This window comes from Rousettus aegyptiacus, unplaced genomic scaffold (assembly GCF_014176215.1).
Source record: "Rousettus aegyptiacus isolate mRouAeg1 unplaced genomic scaffold, mRouAeg1.p scaffold_m13_p_17, whole genome shotgun sequence".
Classification (NCBI taxonomy): domain Eukaryota; kingdom Metazoa; phylum Chordata; class Mammalia; order Chiroptera; family Pteropodidae; genus Rousettus; species Rousettus aegyptiacus.
The window spans coordinates 44,596,577-44,614,067 of NW_023416292.1; the positions used below are offsets into that span (position 1 = coordinate 44,596,577).

The following is a 17,491-nucleotide window of genomic DNA, read 5'->3' on the forward strand; positions in this document are numbered from 1 at the left end:
GGGATATAAACTTAAAAGCAACAAATGAACAGGACAAACAAACAGAGACTCAGGGACATGGACTGTAGACTAGTGATTACCAGGAGGTGAGGGGAAGGAGGAGGGGGGAGGGGGAAGGTAAACGAGGTAAGAGAGTTCAACTATGTGGTGACAGAAAGAAACCTAACTATGGGAGATGAACACACAATGTGTGTGTGCACGCCTTGCTGTTAAAGTGTATAGCCGAAACATGTTGGATTTCATTGACCAATGTCACCATAAAAAAATTAATTAAAAAAAAAAGAATGAGGACGAAATGAAGACATCTTCATCCTCCCCCAAACTGAGATGGTTTACTGTGATTAGACTATACTAAATAAACATCTAAAGAATATACCTAAAATAATAATGATAATAAAAAATAAAAATTTCAAAAAAAAAAAGAAAAACAAGGAGTCGAAAAAAAATGGTATAGATGATAGAGGCTCTGTTCATCCCTCTGGCAACCAAATCAAAGTTGTGACAGAAACAAGGAGCAAACAGCAAGGAAAATCACCTGGGATCTAGATGAATAAGTCCTACAACTAGGAATCGAAATAAGAAATCACCCTGAAATGGAAGGAGGTAGGACTGGGTGTGGACGTGAGGCTGCCTGGTCCTAAGCAACTAAGTGAGACAGAGGCTGCGGCAGTGCCAGACGCCTCTTAATAGGGCCATATCTGCAAGCAGATTTTCACAGTGATGGACCTGCTCACTCTGAGCCCCAGTGCTGGTTTAACTGCTCAGGGGGCACCAGGGACTTACAGTGGGACACTTGAGTTGTTAGAGTGAGAGCCAAGTCACTCTGTACAAAAGTGCCGGTGGTATCCATTGTTCCTCTGGTGAGCCCTCCTCACTTCTAGTGTGTGGACTCAGCACCACCATAGCCAAGACATCATCAAACTTGATAACAGAAGGTGCTCTGCCCAGGGGATTCCCTGAAACTCTACCTCCCCCAAATCGGAGCCCCGCCCAAGCCACATCCAGGCATTTCCTGACTTAGGTGTCCCTTACTGAGCAGCGCCTAGACTCACACTGGTGGTGGCTGGCCTCAGCTTCTGGTGTGGCCTTTTGAGGCAACTATAAGCACAGCATCTGTGGATTGCTTGCTGAACCATAACAGGTAGCCCCAGAGTAGCACAGATTGGGGCTAAACTTGGCCTGCAGCTGAACTGCTCTCAGGACTGTGCCACTGGACAGCTACAACACAAAGCCATACTAATAAGACTGAGAGACTTAAGAGCTTTGCTTAGTATATAGAAACAGACATGGAAAGGCAGCCAACATGGGAAAATAAGCAGAAACCATATGAGAGAACAGAACAGAGATCTAGAAATAATGGAGTCAAACAATCTAACAGATGCTGAGTTCAAAACACTGGTTATAAAGATGCTCAATGAACTTAGGGGAAGTGTAGATGAACTCAGTGAGAACTTTAACAGATGAAAAACATAAAAATTGGAATGGAAATTATAAAAGGGAACCAGTCAGAAATGAAGAACACATTATCTGAGATCAAGAGGATATTAGAGGAAATAAACAGAGGATAAAGAAGAGGATCAAACCACTGATGTAGAGAAAGCCAAGGATACTCAATCAGAATGGCAAGGAAAGAAGAAGCCAAGACTATAATAATTTAAGGAGCCTATGGGACACAATTCAGTGTAAAAATATATGTGTCATAGAGGTACCTGAAGGAAAATAAGATGCTGAAGAGCTATTTGAAGAAATAATGATGGAGAACTTCCCTAAACTGATGAAGGAAATAGACATACAAACCCAGGAAGCTCAGAGAGTCCCACAAACAATGAACCCAAAGAGACCCACACCAAGACACATTATAATTAAAATGCCAAAGATTAAATGAAAAAAGAGACTCTTAAAAGCGGTTAGTTATCTACAAGGGAGCACCCATAATACTGGCAACTGATTTCTCAAAAGAAACTATGCAGGATATAAGGGCTTTGCAAAAAATATTCAATGTGATGAAAACCCAGGAATCTACAACCAAGACTACTTTACCCAACAAAGCTATCATTTAGAGTCAAAGGACAGAAAAAGCTTCTCAGACAAAAATAAGCTAAGGGAATTTATCACAACTAAACCAGTATTACAAGAAATGTTGGCAGGACTTCTTTAAGAAGAAAAAACATGTATCAAAAACAGGATTAAAGAATGGTATATCAACAAGTACCTCAAATGGAAAAGAATTAAAAGCTCCAACCAAAAAGATAGGATGGCCAAATGGATAAGAAAACAAGATCCCCATGTATGCTGCCTACAAGAGACTCACGTTAGATTAAAAGACACATAGAAACTGATAGGAAGGATATAGAAAAAGATATTGCCTTGATGGACCTAGATAGAGGGTATTGTGCTGAATGAAATGGGCTGGATAGAAAAAGACAAATATCGCATTATTTCATGTACATGTGGAATCTAAAAAACAAAACAACAACAAAAGCAGAAATAAATTTACAGATACAAATAATATTTTGAGGGATACTAGATGGGAGGAGAATTGGGGGTAAAAAAAAAAGGCAAAGGGATTAAGAGGTACAAATGGATAGTTGCAAAATAGACATGGAGATGTAGAGTGTAGCATGGGGAAGCTGGTTAATAATGTAATAAATATGTAAGGGGAAGAGGAGTACTAGATTTAGTGGAGTGATCACTTTGTGAGTTATATGTATCTCTGATCTTTATGCTATAGAACTGAAACTGATACATTATTGTATGCCAACTATAATTGTAAAAAATTCATTGAATTGTACAGTGTAAATATGAGCAACTAGTTGTCTATTATATTTCAGTAAAGATGGAAAAATTAAAGGAGAGCCAGCAAGCAAGAGCATAGTGAGAGTTCTTTACAGCACCATCCCCAGAGGAGGGGATTACACCCTGCCCAGGCCAGAGGGGTAGGAGAGAAAATATTTGAAGATCATGGCTAGAGATCCCCCCAAATGTGATGAAAGACATTCAAGAAGCTCAACAAATCCCAACTTGGATGAACTCACAGCCACCCACACCAGTGCACATGAAGGATAGGAACTCAAATTGTGAGGGAATTCATAGCTCAGGTATGGTTTAGGCTGGTGGTCAACTGACAGTTCTCTCGTTGATGGATTTAACATTGTTACCTTAGCACCTCTATCCAGAGAATAGCAATTATACTTCTTAATTGAGCATTAATTAAAATCAGATATTATTTTATTTTAACACACTTGACCTTTGCATTTATTATGTGTTGGCTTCTAATCTAGTTTAGGAAGACAGTTATTGTAATGATCTCAAAACATAAATCATGCCCTTGATATTTTTGAATATCTTGAATGTATTCCTTTTTTTACATAGTGGGTTTGCCTGGGGACATATAACTATTGGCTTTTTCTAAGCTAAGGAAAATGTGAACTTATTTTCTTTTCAGCTTATTAACTCCAAATATCCAAAAATAGTGTAAAGCACTAAAAAGAAAAATTTTAAGCTGTAAAAAAGATGTAGCTTCATATATGGATTCTGAGTAAAGCAACCAGCAAGTGCAAAGTGGGTAAATGTTATTCTTGGGATTACTGTAGAGATAAAGGCATATGAAATTATAGCTATGTGGGTAAGTCTCACTTTTGTAAATATTATATGTGGATGCTATGATTGGCAGAATTAATGTTAGTGAAATTACTATTGAGGAGGCAAATATGTTTATTACTTTTATTTGGAGTTCCACCATTATTTTAATTGCTAACACAAATGGATAACTCCTATCTTTTAAACATTTGAAAAAAAACATTTTATATACAAAGACATGAATTGTAAGTTTTTGCATACTTTTTTAGTAAACAACAATTTTTAATTTGTTATTAGTTTCAGAATCTAATGTTTTTATTAAACTATTTTTTACACATTTCCCCAAATGATTTCGAGTTCGGTGAATAGGAGTAGGAGGGGCAGAAAATATATTGTTGTGAATGTATTCTCTTCTGTAAACAATAGTTTAATATGGTTATTGTGCTTTCTTTGTTCTGTTCTAATTAGTATGTACAGGGGATATCGGGCAGTGAGAGCAGTGTTGGCTCCATCAGAGGGAAAGTTGTGGACTACTAGCTTCAGCTGTGAATTCATTCATGGCTTGAGTTTTTGTCTTTCGTGTATATTGGTGTGGATAGCAAAGAATGCAAGTTGAATGTATTACAGATCCTTTTTTAACTTTGTTTTTCAAACAGAACTCTAATTCTCTAATGATTTTTCTCACAGTTCAGAAAACTTGTTTTAATTATAAATCAATTTATCATTGTTTTTACTTTTTATGGAAGAATATAATTACCTTTTTATCACTTGTAAGTTTTTAAGGTCAGTGTTTTCTATTTGTGTAAGACGTTTATTTCTCTGATTTTGTGTCAGTTTTAAATAATCCTTTCCCCAACAAAGCACATCTTAAGAGATGTATTTGACATATAAGAATACGTAATTATACTAATACATAGAGTACGTGTAAAATTCATTGCTTTAAATATATTTATTTCATTTCCAAAAAAGTAAAAATAAATAAAATAAAGGCTATACCTAGGACAAAGGAAAATTTATTTAAAAAGGAGTGTCTGAGCTGCAAGACAGAATAATGAGCAGGGTAAACTGAGTAAAGAAAATCATCGATGATATGAAACAATAACTGCCTAATTTGTGCTATAAAATAAAAAAATACAAGTGAAATACTAGAAAGGGTCCTATCAGATGGTTAGGAGTGAGTAAAAGGATCTTAATGTTGTAGCTTTATTCGGAAAAAGATCAACATTAGACCTGCGTTGTCCAGTGCGTTATCCATTAGGTAGATGTGATCATTTAATTTTAAATTGATTAAAATTAAATTAAAATTCAGTTTCTTAGTTGCTCTGACCACGTTTGACTTGCTAGTGGCTTCCTGATTGGACAGCAACTGATAGTCCCATTATCTAAGAAAGTTCTGTGGGATGGTGCTGCCTTAGACGTGAAGTAAGGTATATGCGTGTTAAAATTTCTAGTGTAACCACTAAAACAGAAGCTCTAAACCATGGGATGTACTACATGCCTGTAGGGGCATTACGAAGTGTTTGGGGTTATTTTGTGTTGTCACAGTAGGTGACGTGGGCAAGTGACAATGATCCTAAACATCCTGCAGTACAAGGTTCAGTTCTACACCAGAAAGAATACTCCTACTCCAAAGTGATATATTAAAAAGGCATTAATACAGATAAAGTAGGTCATTAAGTGGTCCAATTTTGCCAGACTTACATAATTTCAAACGTGTATGCATTTAATCGTATGGCTTCATGTTACAAAGAGAAATTGATAAGTTTATCATTACGGTCTATATCTTTTAAATTGGGGAATATGGGTATATGAAAGAAATGAAGCTGGGAAGTTAAGCAGTTACTAAATGTTTCAGGGATGTCTCTTGTGCTAATGAATAATATTTTTGACATATTTGCACTTTTGAGGAAACATCCAAGAGTAAATTTAATATGTTTTAGAGAGAAATGGTAGAAGTTGAGCGGGGTGAAGTCTAGGGAGACTTGCAAATTTCTGACCTTGTTTGGCTCCGTACCTCCCAATAAAATCTTTGTAAGGATGGTTAATTTTGCTGTTGTATTTATTGTTTAGAGGGCAAGGAGTCAGGGAAGGACAAAAAAATGTTGCAATTGACCATTTCATGGTAGAATATCCAGGCGAAAATGCTTAATAGACTGTATTATATGTTTTTGTATATATTATGTAGGTTACTATAGATAAACATTTGGTCGAGAACCATCAGAATGTATGTAGTAATTTGAAGCCACTAGAAGGACAGATGAAGAATAAGGTCAAGTGTGCAGAGGGCCATGGGACTTAGGAGTTGCTGCTTAAGGACCTGAGCAGGGGGCTTGGCACAAAGAAGTAGTCAGGAGTTCCATTGTAAATTTATCCTGTCATTCGTTCTCTCCTTTCTATCAGCCCTGTCACCAGGAAGTCCACCATGGCAGCCTTAGGTGCCAATGACTCAAGGGGACAGGAAATGAAAATTGTAGGTAATTGAGGGAAAAGAAAAGGATGTTCCTTTGGTCCCTGGGCAGAGTAGGAAACAAGAGTGGGAAACAGAGGGCCTGAGTCCCTATCTTATTTCTTCTGGTAACCAGCCGAGTGACCTCTAATCAAGCAAGCCACTTATCTCCTCCAAGTACCAATTTTCTCATCTGTAAAATGCAATTACTAAAATCTACCATCACGTAAAGAGTTGTTATGTGGATCAAAGAAAATCATGGATGAAATATTTATTTCCTAAAGTGTTTATATTAATTATATTGTTGGTTAGTGTTGGACCAGAGGTGGTGGTAGGGAGCTAACTGCACTGGATGCTTCCAGCAGGCTAAAATTCCTTTTTATAGGAGCAAAGTCATACAGCCGTTGATTTGTAGGGCAGAAAGTGACCTTAGAAATAATTTTGTAGATGAGAGTGTGGAGATCTGCAAAGGTTATTTATGTAACGCTACTCCACACTCCACAGAAATTTCATGTCAGGTCCTATACTGGAGGCCAGGCCTCCCCACTTTCAGTCCAGGGTTCATTCCACCTGAATTAGCACTGTCATGCAGGGGCCCTTCCAAAAAGTCACAGATATGTCGATGAACATGGCAGAATCCAAACAGCTTATTATCAGCAGTGCTGGATGGGTGCTCGATCTGGAACGGAGTGTGTTTATTTGAATGCCATTTGTCTTACACTGCCTTATTTGCATTGTTTGCCACTTTCTTCAAATAATGTTCTTAATCAGTGATTAGTCAGTTATAGCGGGGGCAGAACACTGTCGAAATAGAAGTGGCTTTTGAGAACTTCTCCAGTGTCTCCCTCCCACTTCTCCTCTCCTGTTTTCTGGAAGATCTTTATAAACAAACATCCTGCTGCTCTAACTGCCCAGCCTACAGTGCCATGAGGGCTCTGACTAGTGGGACTGTGCTTTGCGTGTGAATATGTGAACAGACAGGCCACTGTACTACTCTTTCCATAATAATGCTACCTTAGTCCTTGTTCATACTCAGTTGTAATAGAGCACTCCTGGCTTTCAAAAACTGGAATCTTACCATTAAGAGTAGCTTCTTTGAAAGGCAATTGACAATATCTATGACAAACTGAACTTTTGTATATGCTGAACACTTTACAAATGTAAAACTATTTAATGTCTAATAATCCTAGGAAGCAAGAACATTTTTTTTTTTTTGCCATTTTATAGATGAGGAAAGTAAAATGGAGAGATCAGTAACTCAGCCCAATGTCACTGAGCTTAGGATTCAAATTTAGGTCTAACACTGATGCCAATATCCTTTTCACTTACCAGCCATTTTGTCCATCTCAGGCAAATTGTTTAAGATCCCTCAGCTCACATTCTTAAACTATAAAATGGTGATCACATGAATAGCTAGACAGATATTGGAAGGATACAGTGTGCAGATAACATTTTTCAAACTCTGAAATGCTGCATGGATAAGTGCGTTTTAATTATTAATGTTGTTTATAAAGTGCTCTGAATGTTTTTGTCTGCTATTCATAGAGTTTGTTGTTTTACAATTATAGTTTTACCTAACACTAAAGCTTTTCTTTTAAAAGAGTAAAACTGGTAGTCATCTCCGTGGTTTTCTATTACTGCTGTCTTGATAGAGCTATTGAATGGGTCACCCTGATTTGGGATTTCTGTGATTTGCAGAACTGCACAAAAGTTCCCATGTGCTAGGTCTTCCAGGGAGTATCTGTAACTTGATTTTCTAGTACCAGAGAGAACGATGTGGTGTGGTAACTTGGTACATAAAGGCTGATGTATGCGTTTTGAACCTTATCCCAATGTCTTCGTATTAAGCACAGCGAGATCACCATAACCCTTCAGATGCCAGCACGAAGCTTAGGCATCTGCCAATTGATTTAAAGCGATTACCTAAGATCATCCAACTGTCACAAGTCACCCGGGCAGCTCAGAATCCTTGGTCGTGCCTGGGACTCTATTGTGCTCTGTGCTCTGAGGCCTTGGAGTCATTCATATATAACCACCTTTCGGTTTTATGGCAGTGCTTTGGCATGGTGTCATCCCCTTCACTGTGCTGCATTGCAGGCGCTGCTGGAGTCCATGGTTGATGCTGCTGAGAATCTTTGTCCCAATGTGATGAAAAAAGCCCACATCCGACAAGACTTGATTCATGCCAGCACTGAGAAGATTTCCATTCCACGTACCTTTGTTAAAAATGTCCTACTGGAGCAATCTGGAATTGACATCCTTAACAAAATTAGGTAGGTTTATAATTTTAATAATCTGCAGTGTATTAGGTTCTACAGTTTCTGTGAATGCAGTTGAGACAGCTGTGAAGAGCACTGTTGTTGGCTCTCTATATATGTGCGTTTAGGCATGTCTAATGGGAAGTGACTGTATATAAATACACTGTGCATAAATGCGGAGAGGTAGACATTTCCAAAATAAGATGACCACAGATATGCCCGGGTTACTAAAGGGCAACAGCTATCTGCTCTTTTTAAGTGTTTTATTTTTAATAGGGGAATACATGTTTGTGATCCCTTTTTTCTGCTGCTAAAAAATCACTACCTTTAGCCTTTATAAGCCACTAACTTGAAGACTAAAATCAGTCTGCTTCCTACCACCATGCTATTATGAGCAAATGCACAGCCGACAAAGGCAAAGAGCCCCACTGTGACACTGTATTTGACTTCTGGGTTCTTTCGGTGTACCTGTGATGCTGTATATATACTAATAGTACTCTGGAGTGTTTATATACATTTCTGCTTGATAAAGTGGGAAAAATACATCACAATACAAATATTTAGAAGGTGTGATCAGCAACAAACTTTTCTGGATTTTTGTGTTGAGACTCTGGGATGATTACCAGCATTACATGAAAACTCAGCTAATTCTCATTCTGTTTCTTAGTTGGAGAATCAGACGAATAGAAATCAAGTTTAGAAACATTTTGTGTTTCCCATTTTAGCCATTTCTGAATCTTGATAATCCTTATATGTATCACAAATACGAGCTCTTAGCCAAAGAGTTGGGGATTGTGCTGACACAATGATGAAGCTAAATGACAACCTGCAAGAAAACTGAGAGTTAAAAACAAAACAAGCCAAAAATTATATCATCACAATCTAGATATTAAAGGCTGATAGCCTTAAAGTCAGATTATAGAGCTTTGAGAGTTTAGAAAGTTAGTAGTAACTGAACAATCTCAGGTCTGGCATGCAGCTGTCATGTGCGTGCGTGCATGTGTGCATGCGTTTGTGTGTGTGTGTGTGTGTGTGTGTTTAAATAAAAGATCCTAGCACCTACCCAACTGAGTTATAAGACAATTAGAAGGACTTGAGAAATTTAAAAAAAGACTTTCTGAGGGTTTCATAGGACCCCATAGTTTAGTGAGTCTCTGAACTCTAGCCCACAGTGAGTATGCTTACTTATTTCTATAACCTGTAGTTTTTTAATTCTTCTTGAAGCCCCTTAAATATTAAGGAAAAAAAGTATTAACCATCAGTCTTTCATAATAATTGATTGAACCACCAACAAATCATGCATAATCTGATGCCATTATGGGAATTCCAAATTCTATCAAATATGGTCACTTCCCTTGAAAATGGACCGGTTCTGAAAGATGAACAACAGACTAGAGCTCCTCTCATCGGGAGTCGGTTATATGTCTATTAGCTCTCCCCTTGGCCTTCTGTCATGCATGCTTGAGCTATACAAGAATGCAGGTGTGAATGTGCCAGTTAAATTGAATCATTTCCTCTAAAAATTTTGCAAACTGGAAGTTCAGTTGGCAAGGAAGTAGAGCATCCAGTAGCAAAATGATAGCACAATGCTGAGACATTTTTAAAATGCATTTTTAAGAAACTTTTTGATGCTACAAGTTGAAATAGATAAACCACCTTCCCTACAAGAAAGAGAGAAAGAAAGAGAAATAAACTGACTCTATAGTTTTATGAGGAAGTAAAATTCCCAAACATGCCTAAAAAGAATCAGAGGAAGTACATTATAAAATTGGAATTCCAGGCCCTCTGGAGGTTTGGGGTGAACCCAGTAATCTCTATTCTTAATAAGAGATCCCAGGGGAATCTTATCCGTGGAGACCTTTGTGGAATAATAAAGTATTAGATAAACCAAATAGCTACTGAGACCTTATTTTAGAGACAGGAATTAAAGACACATCCTTTTATCTTTAGACCAGGAAAATTTTTTAATGTAGGTATTAAAGAATTCATGCTTTCATTCTTCTGCCTTGTCATGAAAAATCTTCCAGGGCAGGGAAATCTCAGTGCAAATTATTGCCTTTAGGTTAGAAATGTTTTTCCCTGTTAGACAAATGTACTTTCAACTTTAGTTTTAGGATTAAATAATATTATTTTGATAACTCTTTTCCCTGCGCTAAAATTTTTTTAATTCTTGACTTCAAAAGCAGACTGGAACTTAGGAGACAGTGTCTAAATGTGGGTGTAAATCTCTCTAGTACAGGGACCTATAAATGTGTTATGCATCTATGTGCATGTATGCGTATATGTAGGATTGATTATTCAGACCGAAGACACACATGGGATTTGAATTCTTGGGAATACCAAATAGCTACAGTGTTCACTAAAATACCAGCTCTCTGGCTGAAAACTTAGTGGCTGAGTTGTTTATAGTGAAAACTGCCAGCCACTTTGTGTTTCTGGGCACTTTCAAAAGGTCAAGCAAGAGGCACTAAAAACTAAACATTTTGGTAATGTTCGTTCATAAAAGGCAACAGAACAGTGAATGTGTAACTGTTCAAAGTAAGATGGTGAGTCAGAGCAGAAGCAGTTCCATGTGATACCATTGGATTCATAAAAAGGTTTTTAAAAGGAAGGGGTTATACATAACAAAGTAATAACCAAGACTTAACAATCAGACTAGACTTTCTTAATTTGGTCCAGCCTAGGTTTGTTTTCATTTATGTCAATGGATGAATTGTTCTTGACCACACGGTACATATGGTTCCCATTAAGTTGGTTTTTATCCAGATGTTTTCATTTCTACCACTAAACCTTGAGTTTTGAGATGGCAATGGCAGGTTGAAATTGGTCAAGAAAGTCTATTACCTGTGTGTTTATGGCAGTGCTTAAGCCTTATTCTTGGAAGTCTTCATTCTTTATTCTATTTTCAAAGACAGAAACAATCACAGTGGACCTTATCAACATAGAATCAAGTGTGGGTGATTTTTTCCTGTTGCAAAAATTAAAACGCTACTCTGTACTTTTGATTTTTTACATAGTGAAGTGAAGTTGACAGTGGCCTCCTTCCTGTCTGATCGAATCGTGGATGAAATTCTGGATGCACTGTCACACTGCCATCATAAACTGGTGAGTGTCATGGCCATCTTGAGCAGGACCTCCTGTTTCGGCCTGCTATGATGCAGGGCAGCCTCTAGCACGGGAATGTGGGTTCTTTTCTAAGTTTTGCTTCTTTGTAGCATTACAAGTTAAGATCCCAGTTTTCCTCGTTCCTCTTCTATATTGCTTCTAGCCAATCTAGAGCATCTTAGAATTTCTCCAGAGAGAAAATGGCAGGGGAAACAAAAGTGATGGTTTCCAGAAATCTTGTCCATTTATAATGCAGGTCAAAAGTTTTGATAGGAGATGACGTTGAGACTGAAATCTATAATTAAAAATTAGTTAGATTAATTTTTCTGTGCTCAGTTTGTTGGTTTCTAATATGATAGTTTAAGAATGGACTATTCTTGAAAACATGGAGGGAAATGAAATATTTGGCGTTCAAAGAATGTGCAGGAGTAAAATGGACATATTCTAGTGATTGATAGTTGCTGTGCACCCAACCAGGCCTCTCAGACATGACCAAGGCGAAAAAATTAATTTTCTTAATCTAGATACTGGTTCTACACCAGAGCAGAAGATTTGGTATCAGCAACCATCGCATATGAAAAAGGTATCAGCAACTTCATGTTTCTTGAACTTTTGGGAATCGCACAAATGAAAGTTGTAGAACTGGATATATCTTGCATCTCAAACATATTAGCAATCTGATGCAGTAGAAATCTCCCAAGCAAATTAAGATGTTTTCTCCAGAGAAAAATGTCAGATTAACTCTGTTGGCTGGAGATACCCAGTTTTATGGCATTGAATTGTTGGTTGACACTGGAGAACAGTAAAATGAAAGGAACAGTAACAGCTTCTTCTTCCCCATAAGGCAGATAACACAAATGTTTTAAAATTTTTATTTCAGAAAAATATATAAGACTTTCCTCTAAAATCAAAAAGATAAAATAGACCTACCTCTTCAGAGGCGCTGCTCACAGAACTGCCTGTGGACTGCAGCTGGCCCCCTAGTGGATAGTTAGTAGTCCGTGACAGCATTAACTCAGGAAACAGGAGGAAACGTGGAGGAACTTCAGTTTGACATGGACACAATATCCAAACACAGCTTGTTTTTCTATCTCTTATTTTTATTGTATTTTACCAATATCTTGGTTTCTGGCAAAATGGAAATATAAAAAACTAGGTAATCACCACAGAGAATTTAAGAAGCACAAGTTTCTAGTTTGTGGAACAGTAAAGAACTGCATCACCATTTGAGCTCCCAATTCAGACTTCTCATGTTTTAAATAAGTAGAAAAAAAAATCAATAGAGCATCCTTTATAGAAAACAAAAAAGTGTATTGATAACCCACAGTTCTAGGGACTGCCTCAAAATGCCCACTCACTCGATGACACAAATACTAGATATTATAGCCACATGACTACATGTGAGAAGTATGCTGAAAGTTTAAATTTTTGCCCTCTTTTAAACCTTTTTTATTAAATTCATTTTTCACTTATGCCGTGAATGCACTTTTGTTTTGAATTTCATTTTAATATTAATACCGCTGATTTGAATAAGGAGAGCTTCACTGCTGTGGGTAAGAAATAGTATCTTTAAAATGAAACTTTACTTTTAAATACATTCTGATAACATTAATATTTTCTACAACTTAAGTGTAGAAATATTCTCAAAGGTTCCATGGAATTGTCCACTGGTTCTCATCGCTTTGAAAGAATTAAATAAAAAGTTCCTAGTGAAGAGTCAGGTCAGCACTAGAGCTTATTAATTCCAGCCCAGTTTATTCCACCTCTTACCACATAATTTTTTAGGTTTATCTGAAGCATAACACTGGAAATTAAGAAATCATATCAAATATGGTATTCATTACATGGCAACAGTGGAAGCTAGCAATAATGAAAATTTTGTTAGCGATTCCCTCCCTTTAGCCCTTTAAAAATAACGAAGCTTGGAATTATTTTATTTACCCTCATTTGACATTTTTAAGCACTAGAAATAGAAATTCAGAGGAAATATGAAATATAATTAACAAAAAGAACACTTCTAGACTAAGTGATCTCATTTACCTTGTGTCAGTTATTTTTCTGGTTTAAATTTCCCTTATATTTCTACCTATAATATTGGTGGCAATGACATCATACTTCACTGTTAATTTTCTTTAACCTTAAAAGAGCAAATTGAGTTGAACTGAATCATCCTTGTCCTAATAAAATTGCATAAATAAAGTGGCTTCTATGTACAAAAGGTTGAAATGACTCTTGATAAACATATTTTCTGATTGTATTTAAGATAAAAATAGAGGAATCAATCACACTAGTTTCCCGAAAAGGTTTAAAATACATCTTTTGGAAAATAAAAATACATGCCTACTTTGTGCATATTTGCATCAACATTTGCAAGCTTTATGAAATACCTGTTTTTCAAAAAATAAAGTCTCAGAAGACATTTTCTAAAAAGGTTTTGTCATTTCATGCTTAGAACACTTCACCCTCTAAAGAAGGATAATGAAAGAGGTAAGCTACTCCGGTGCGAATTGATTAAGAACTGTCATTAACCACATGTATACCTTCAGTGCGCCATCTTTGGGAATCCAGCCAACCTGCTCTTCCCTTGTTTCTGCATTAATTTCTCCTTGTGTATGTCTTTACTGTTAGACTGACCACTTCAGCAAACGTGGCAAGACCCTTCCTCAACAAGAGTCCTTAGAGATTGAGCTGGCTGAGGAGAAGCCTGTTAAGCGCTCCGTCATCACGGTGGAAGAGCTCACAGAGATTGAGCGTTTAGAAGATCTAGATACTTGTATGGTAAGATGCATCCTTTGGTGACACCATTATCCCATTCACTGAGCTCTGCTATTTTTTTTTTTTTTAATCTCACCCTTTACAAAGCAGACCAAATAAAAATTCCCTTTAGAGACAGTTGTTTCAGAAACGTACTGCTGTACAGAAGCTGTTAATGAGACTAATAAAACTTAAGCTTCAACTTCCCACCAGGGTTGGTGTCTGATTTTTTATTTGTAATTTTGTAAAACTTTTCTTAAAGAGTAAGCCTACCCACACCACCCCTCCAAAGAAACACTGTGTCTCTGTAGCCATAGTGGAAAAAGTCCTAAATGAATCAGAAATTGAGTGACTTTTAAAGGTCTTTTTTGATAGGAAAATATTTTTAAATAAAGAGGCCATTTTTAAAAATGTGGGGAAGGACTTTTTCTCGAAAAATGTGTAGGGCGACTATATCTTTCTTGGTCCTACAGTTTTGTTATTACTTTCTGCTGCTGCTTCCTGTTTTTTTCATTACACAATTTCGGTATACTCTTAAATTTATATTTCCCATTTAGTTCTTTCTCTGTTTCCTTCCCTTAACTTGATCTGATTTATAAGATGGAATATATACTACGGAGAAGGTCTTGATTCCTTACTCATTTTTTACATTTCATGTGGTGTCTCCATCTGTCTATATAAATAAAGTACTTAGGGCTTTAAAACTTTTTTCCTCTCTGAGGACAATTTTATTTCTGTTTTTATTTCATTATTTTAAAATTTGTGTTCTTACTTCTCACTTCACCATAAAAACGGTTGTGTGCACTTTTGCGTTCAATATGTTTTCATCTCTATTTAATATTTTTATGTTTTAATACTCATTTTTTAGTAATTCTTTATCATCTGAGAAGGTACTGGTGAGACTAGGTTTGGGCTACTTATGCCCAAATGTTTCTATATCAGCTTCGAATTTTAGATAGTTGGGATGCAGTCGTTATTAAAGAATGGTACTTGTTTTTAACTCCCAAAGCCCAGGATCAGATGTCATAGATATTATTTTTCTAGCCTGGGAAAAAGTATAATGCTTTACATTCCTTATTTATAACCACTGTTATCTTTTAAAGGCTGTTAATAATATAGTTGAGTGCCCTCCAGATAAAACCCAATCATATACAAAAAAAAGCCTAAAATATAATCCTAGATTTCAAGAAACATTCTAGCATTACTAAAGATAACAGGTACTTTTCTATATAACTATTTAAATCTTAAATCTACAAATGTATTTGGCCTCAGTGGAGGGAATTGTCAAAGCTTTTAAAAGTTGCCTGTCTAGTATGTTATAAAATGTATTTTTAATATGTATTTTAAATTTTTCTTGAATTTGAGGCATTAAAAACTGTTATCATAGAGTATTTATTCTGAAAACTCTTAGGTAGGCTCTTAAAGAAAATAAGTAATAGGAAATGAGTTGAATTAAAATTTTTAAATTAACTCTATATGTCACATTTTCTGCCAGAATTATTTGGTTATATGTGAGTTGGAAAGGAATAAAGGAAACATGAGCCAATAAAGTGTATTTCATTGGGTTTGTAAGTTAAGTCATTTGGAATGATGGAGTATTGGTTTAAAAAGACCAGCTAAGCTACTGAAAGGGTTTTAAATTGTATAAACTTAGTTTTTGCTTGATTGATTGATTTGATTTTGTTATGTGAAAGAAAGAAAAGGTGGTTCTCTTTAAATAAAGAAGATAGGATGAGGGTGGAGATAGGAATTATTTTTTTAAATGCAGATTCTGGACGATCATCCATCTGGACCAAAGGGCAAACTGTGTGGCAGGCACCCTCAGCACGAGTGGCTTTCGTTTTGTACAGATGTTCTTATTACCGTGATGTATAATGAGCCAGGAGTAAGTGGAGGTCTCTCTGAACTGCACCGTAAGGATGACCCAAGTTAGAGCGGGGTTCAGAAGGCCAAGGATGCAAGCAGGTTCGTTCCTGACATAAGCACCTGTTGAATCCTAGGAAGAGGAGCAGGGCTTCCAGTGTTAAGTGGGTGACAAACACAAGACAGAGTTCTCTACAAAAGCAAAAATACTTACATGAGGAAAATTTTTAAGTCATGAGAGTAGCTTTTTCTGTTTCAATACATTTTGTCTTTAATCATTGTTTTAATGAGGCTAATGAATGTTAAGTAGCAGAAAACCATAGCTAAATTTAATGAAAAGGAACATTTTTTGTATAAAAAGTGCATGTCAGTGGATTTTGTGCTGTTATGATTTCCTCTGTACTCTCAGCCTAACCATCGATTGATTCTACCTGGTAACAGTACCATTTACCCCATGTGCAGGGATCACAATCATAAAGAAAATTAATTTTCTGAGCTTTGGGCTTCTTACCCTCAGCCAATGGTACAAACCCACAGCTAATGTGAAAGAAGTAGTAAAATTATCTGCACTGCCATCTTTCATAATCAAAGTAGCATATTTTTTTGTTTGTTTCTCATGAACATCTATTACCAAATATTTCAAGTCGAGATCTTCACGTGATGCCATTTTTAAAAAAGTTTGGAGTATGAATTTCAAAGGTGGAGACAATTTGGGATTTCTAAATGAGACTTCCTTGGTAGCATTTATATCTTAAGTGATCCAGGACATTAGGACACAAGATTAACTGTTATGTAGAAAATTATCAGATATAAAGTGCTTAAGTGCATGCACACAACCTTTCCCATGTGGAAATATAAGCTCCCAGCAGGTAGAAATTGTGCCATACCTGAAATTAGAGCACTGTTAAAGGTAGCTGTTTTGGGAGATGCTATAATTTTACTATTACCTAAAATGTTTGTTTGTAGCCCAAAGCCCTGTGACACTTTCTCTAGGGCATTTCAAAGTAACTTTGACTCATCTCCAACCTTTTACTTCTAGATTCAAAATTGTTAACAGATCCTGGCAATTTTTTTTTTTTTTTTTGCCTGTGATGTTTATGACATCTACTAAATCCATTTTTAAATATTTCTTTAAAAGACTTAGCAGAGATTCTGGGCATTTCCTTTTCTCCCTGCCCCTGGATAGTTTATCTTCATGTATTCTTCCATTGCTCCATGGACAAAAAGTCAATTCCATTTCAATGCTTAAGTCTCTTTAAAGAACTTCTAGTTATCATCACACTAGAGAAGATTTAAGGCCATAAGTTAGAGGTAGAAGTTTATATTAATTTGAATGTAAGGACTGCCTTTTTGAAGATAGAAACAATAATCAATATGATTATTTTGAAAGAAAATTTTAACTTAGTCAACACATATTAAACTTTCAATTGGACTATTTGAGGCTGAAATAAGAATGATTCAATGGGGGGGGGGAGGGTGTTAACTG

The 17,491-nt window shown here is 36.3% G+C and overlaps 1 protein-coding gene across 7 annotated transcripts in view; it reads left to right on the top strand.

Annotated features, from left to right (window-relative positions):
- Positions 1 to 17,491, top strand: part of CARMIL1 (capping protein regulator and myosin 1 linker 1) — a 262,957-nt gene that overhangs the window by 200,393 nt on the left and 45,073 nt on the right. For all 7 annotated transcript variants that reach the window (XM_016140897.2, XM_036235257.1, XM_036235261.1 and 4 more), the window contains 3 exons: positions 8,123 to 8,298; positions 11,301 to 11,388; positions 14,017 to 14,166. In XM_016140897.2, coding sequence (XP_015996383.2) covers positions 8,123 to 8,298; positions 11,301 to 11,388; positions 14,017 to 14,166 — 414 coding nt within the window. The remainder of the gene's footprint in view (positions 1 to 8,122; positions 8,299 to 11,300; positions 11,389 to 14,016; positions 14,167 to 17,491) is intronic.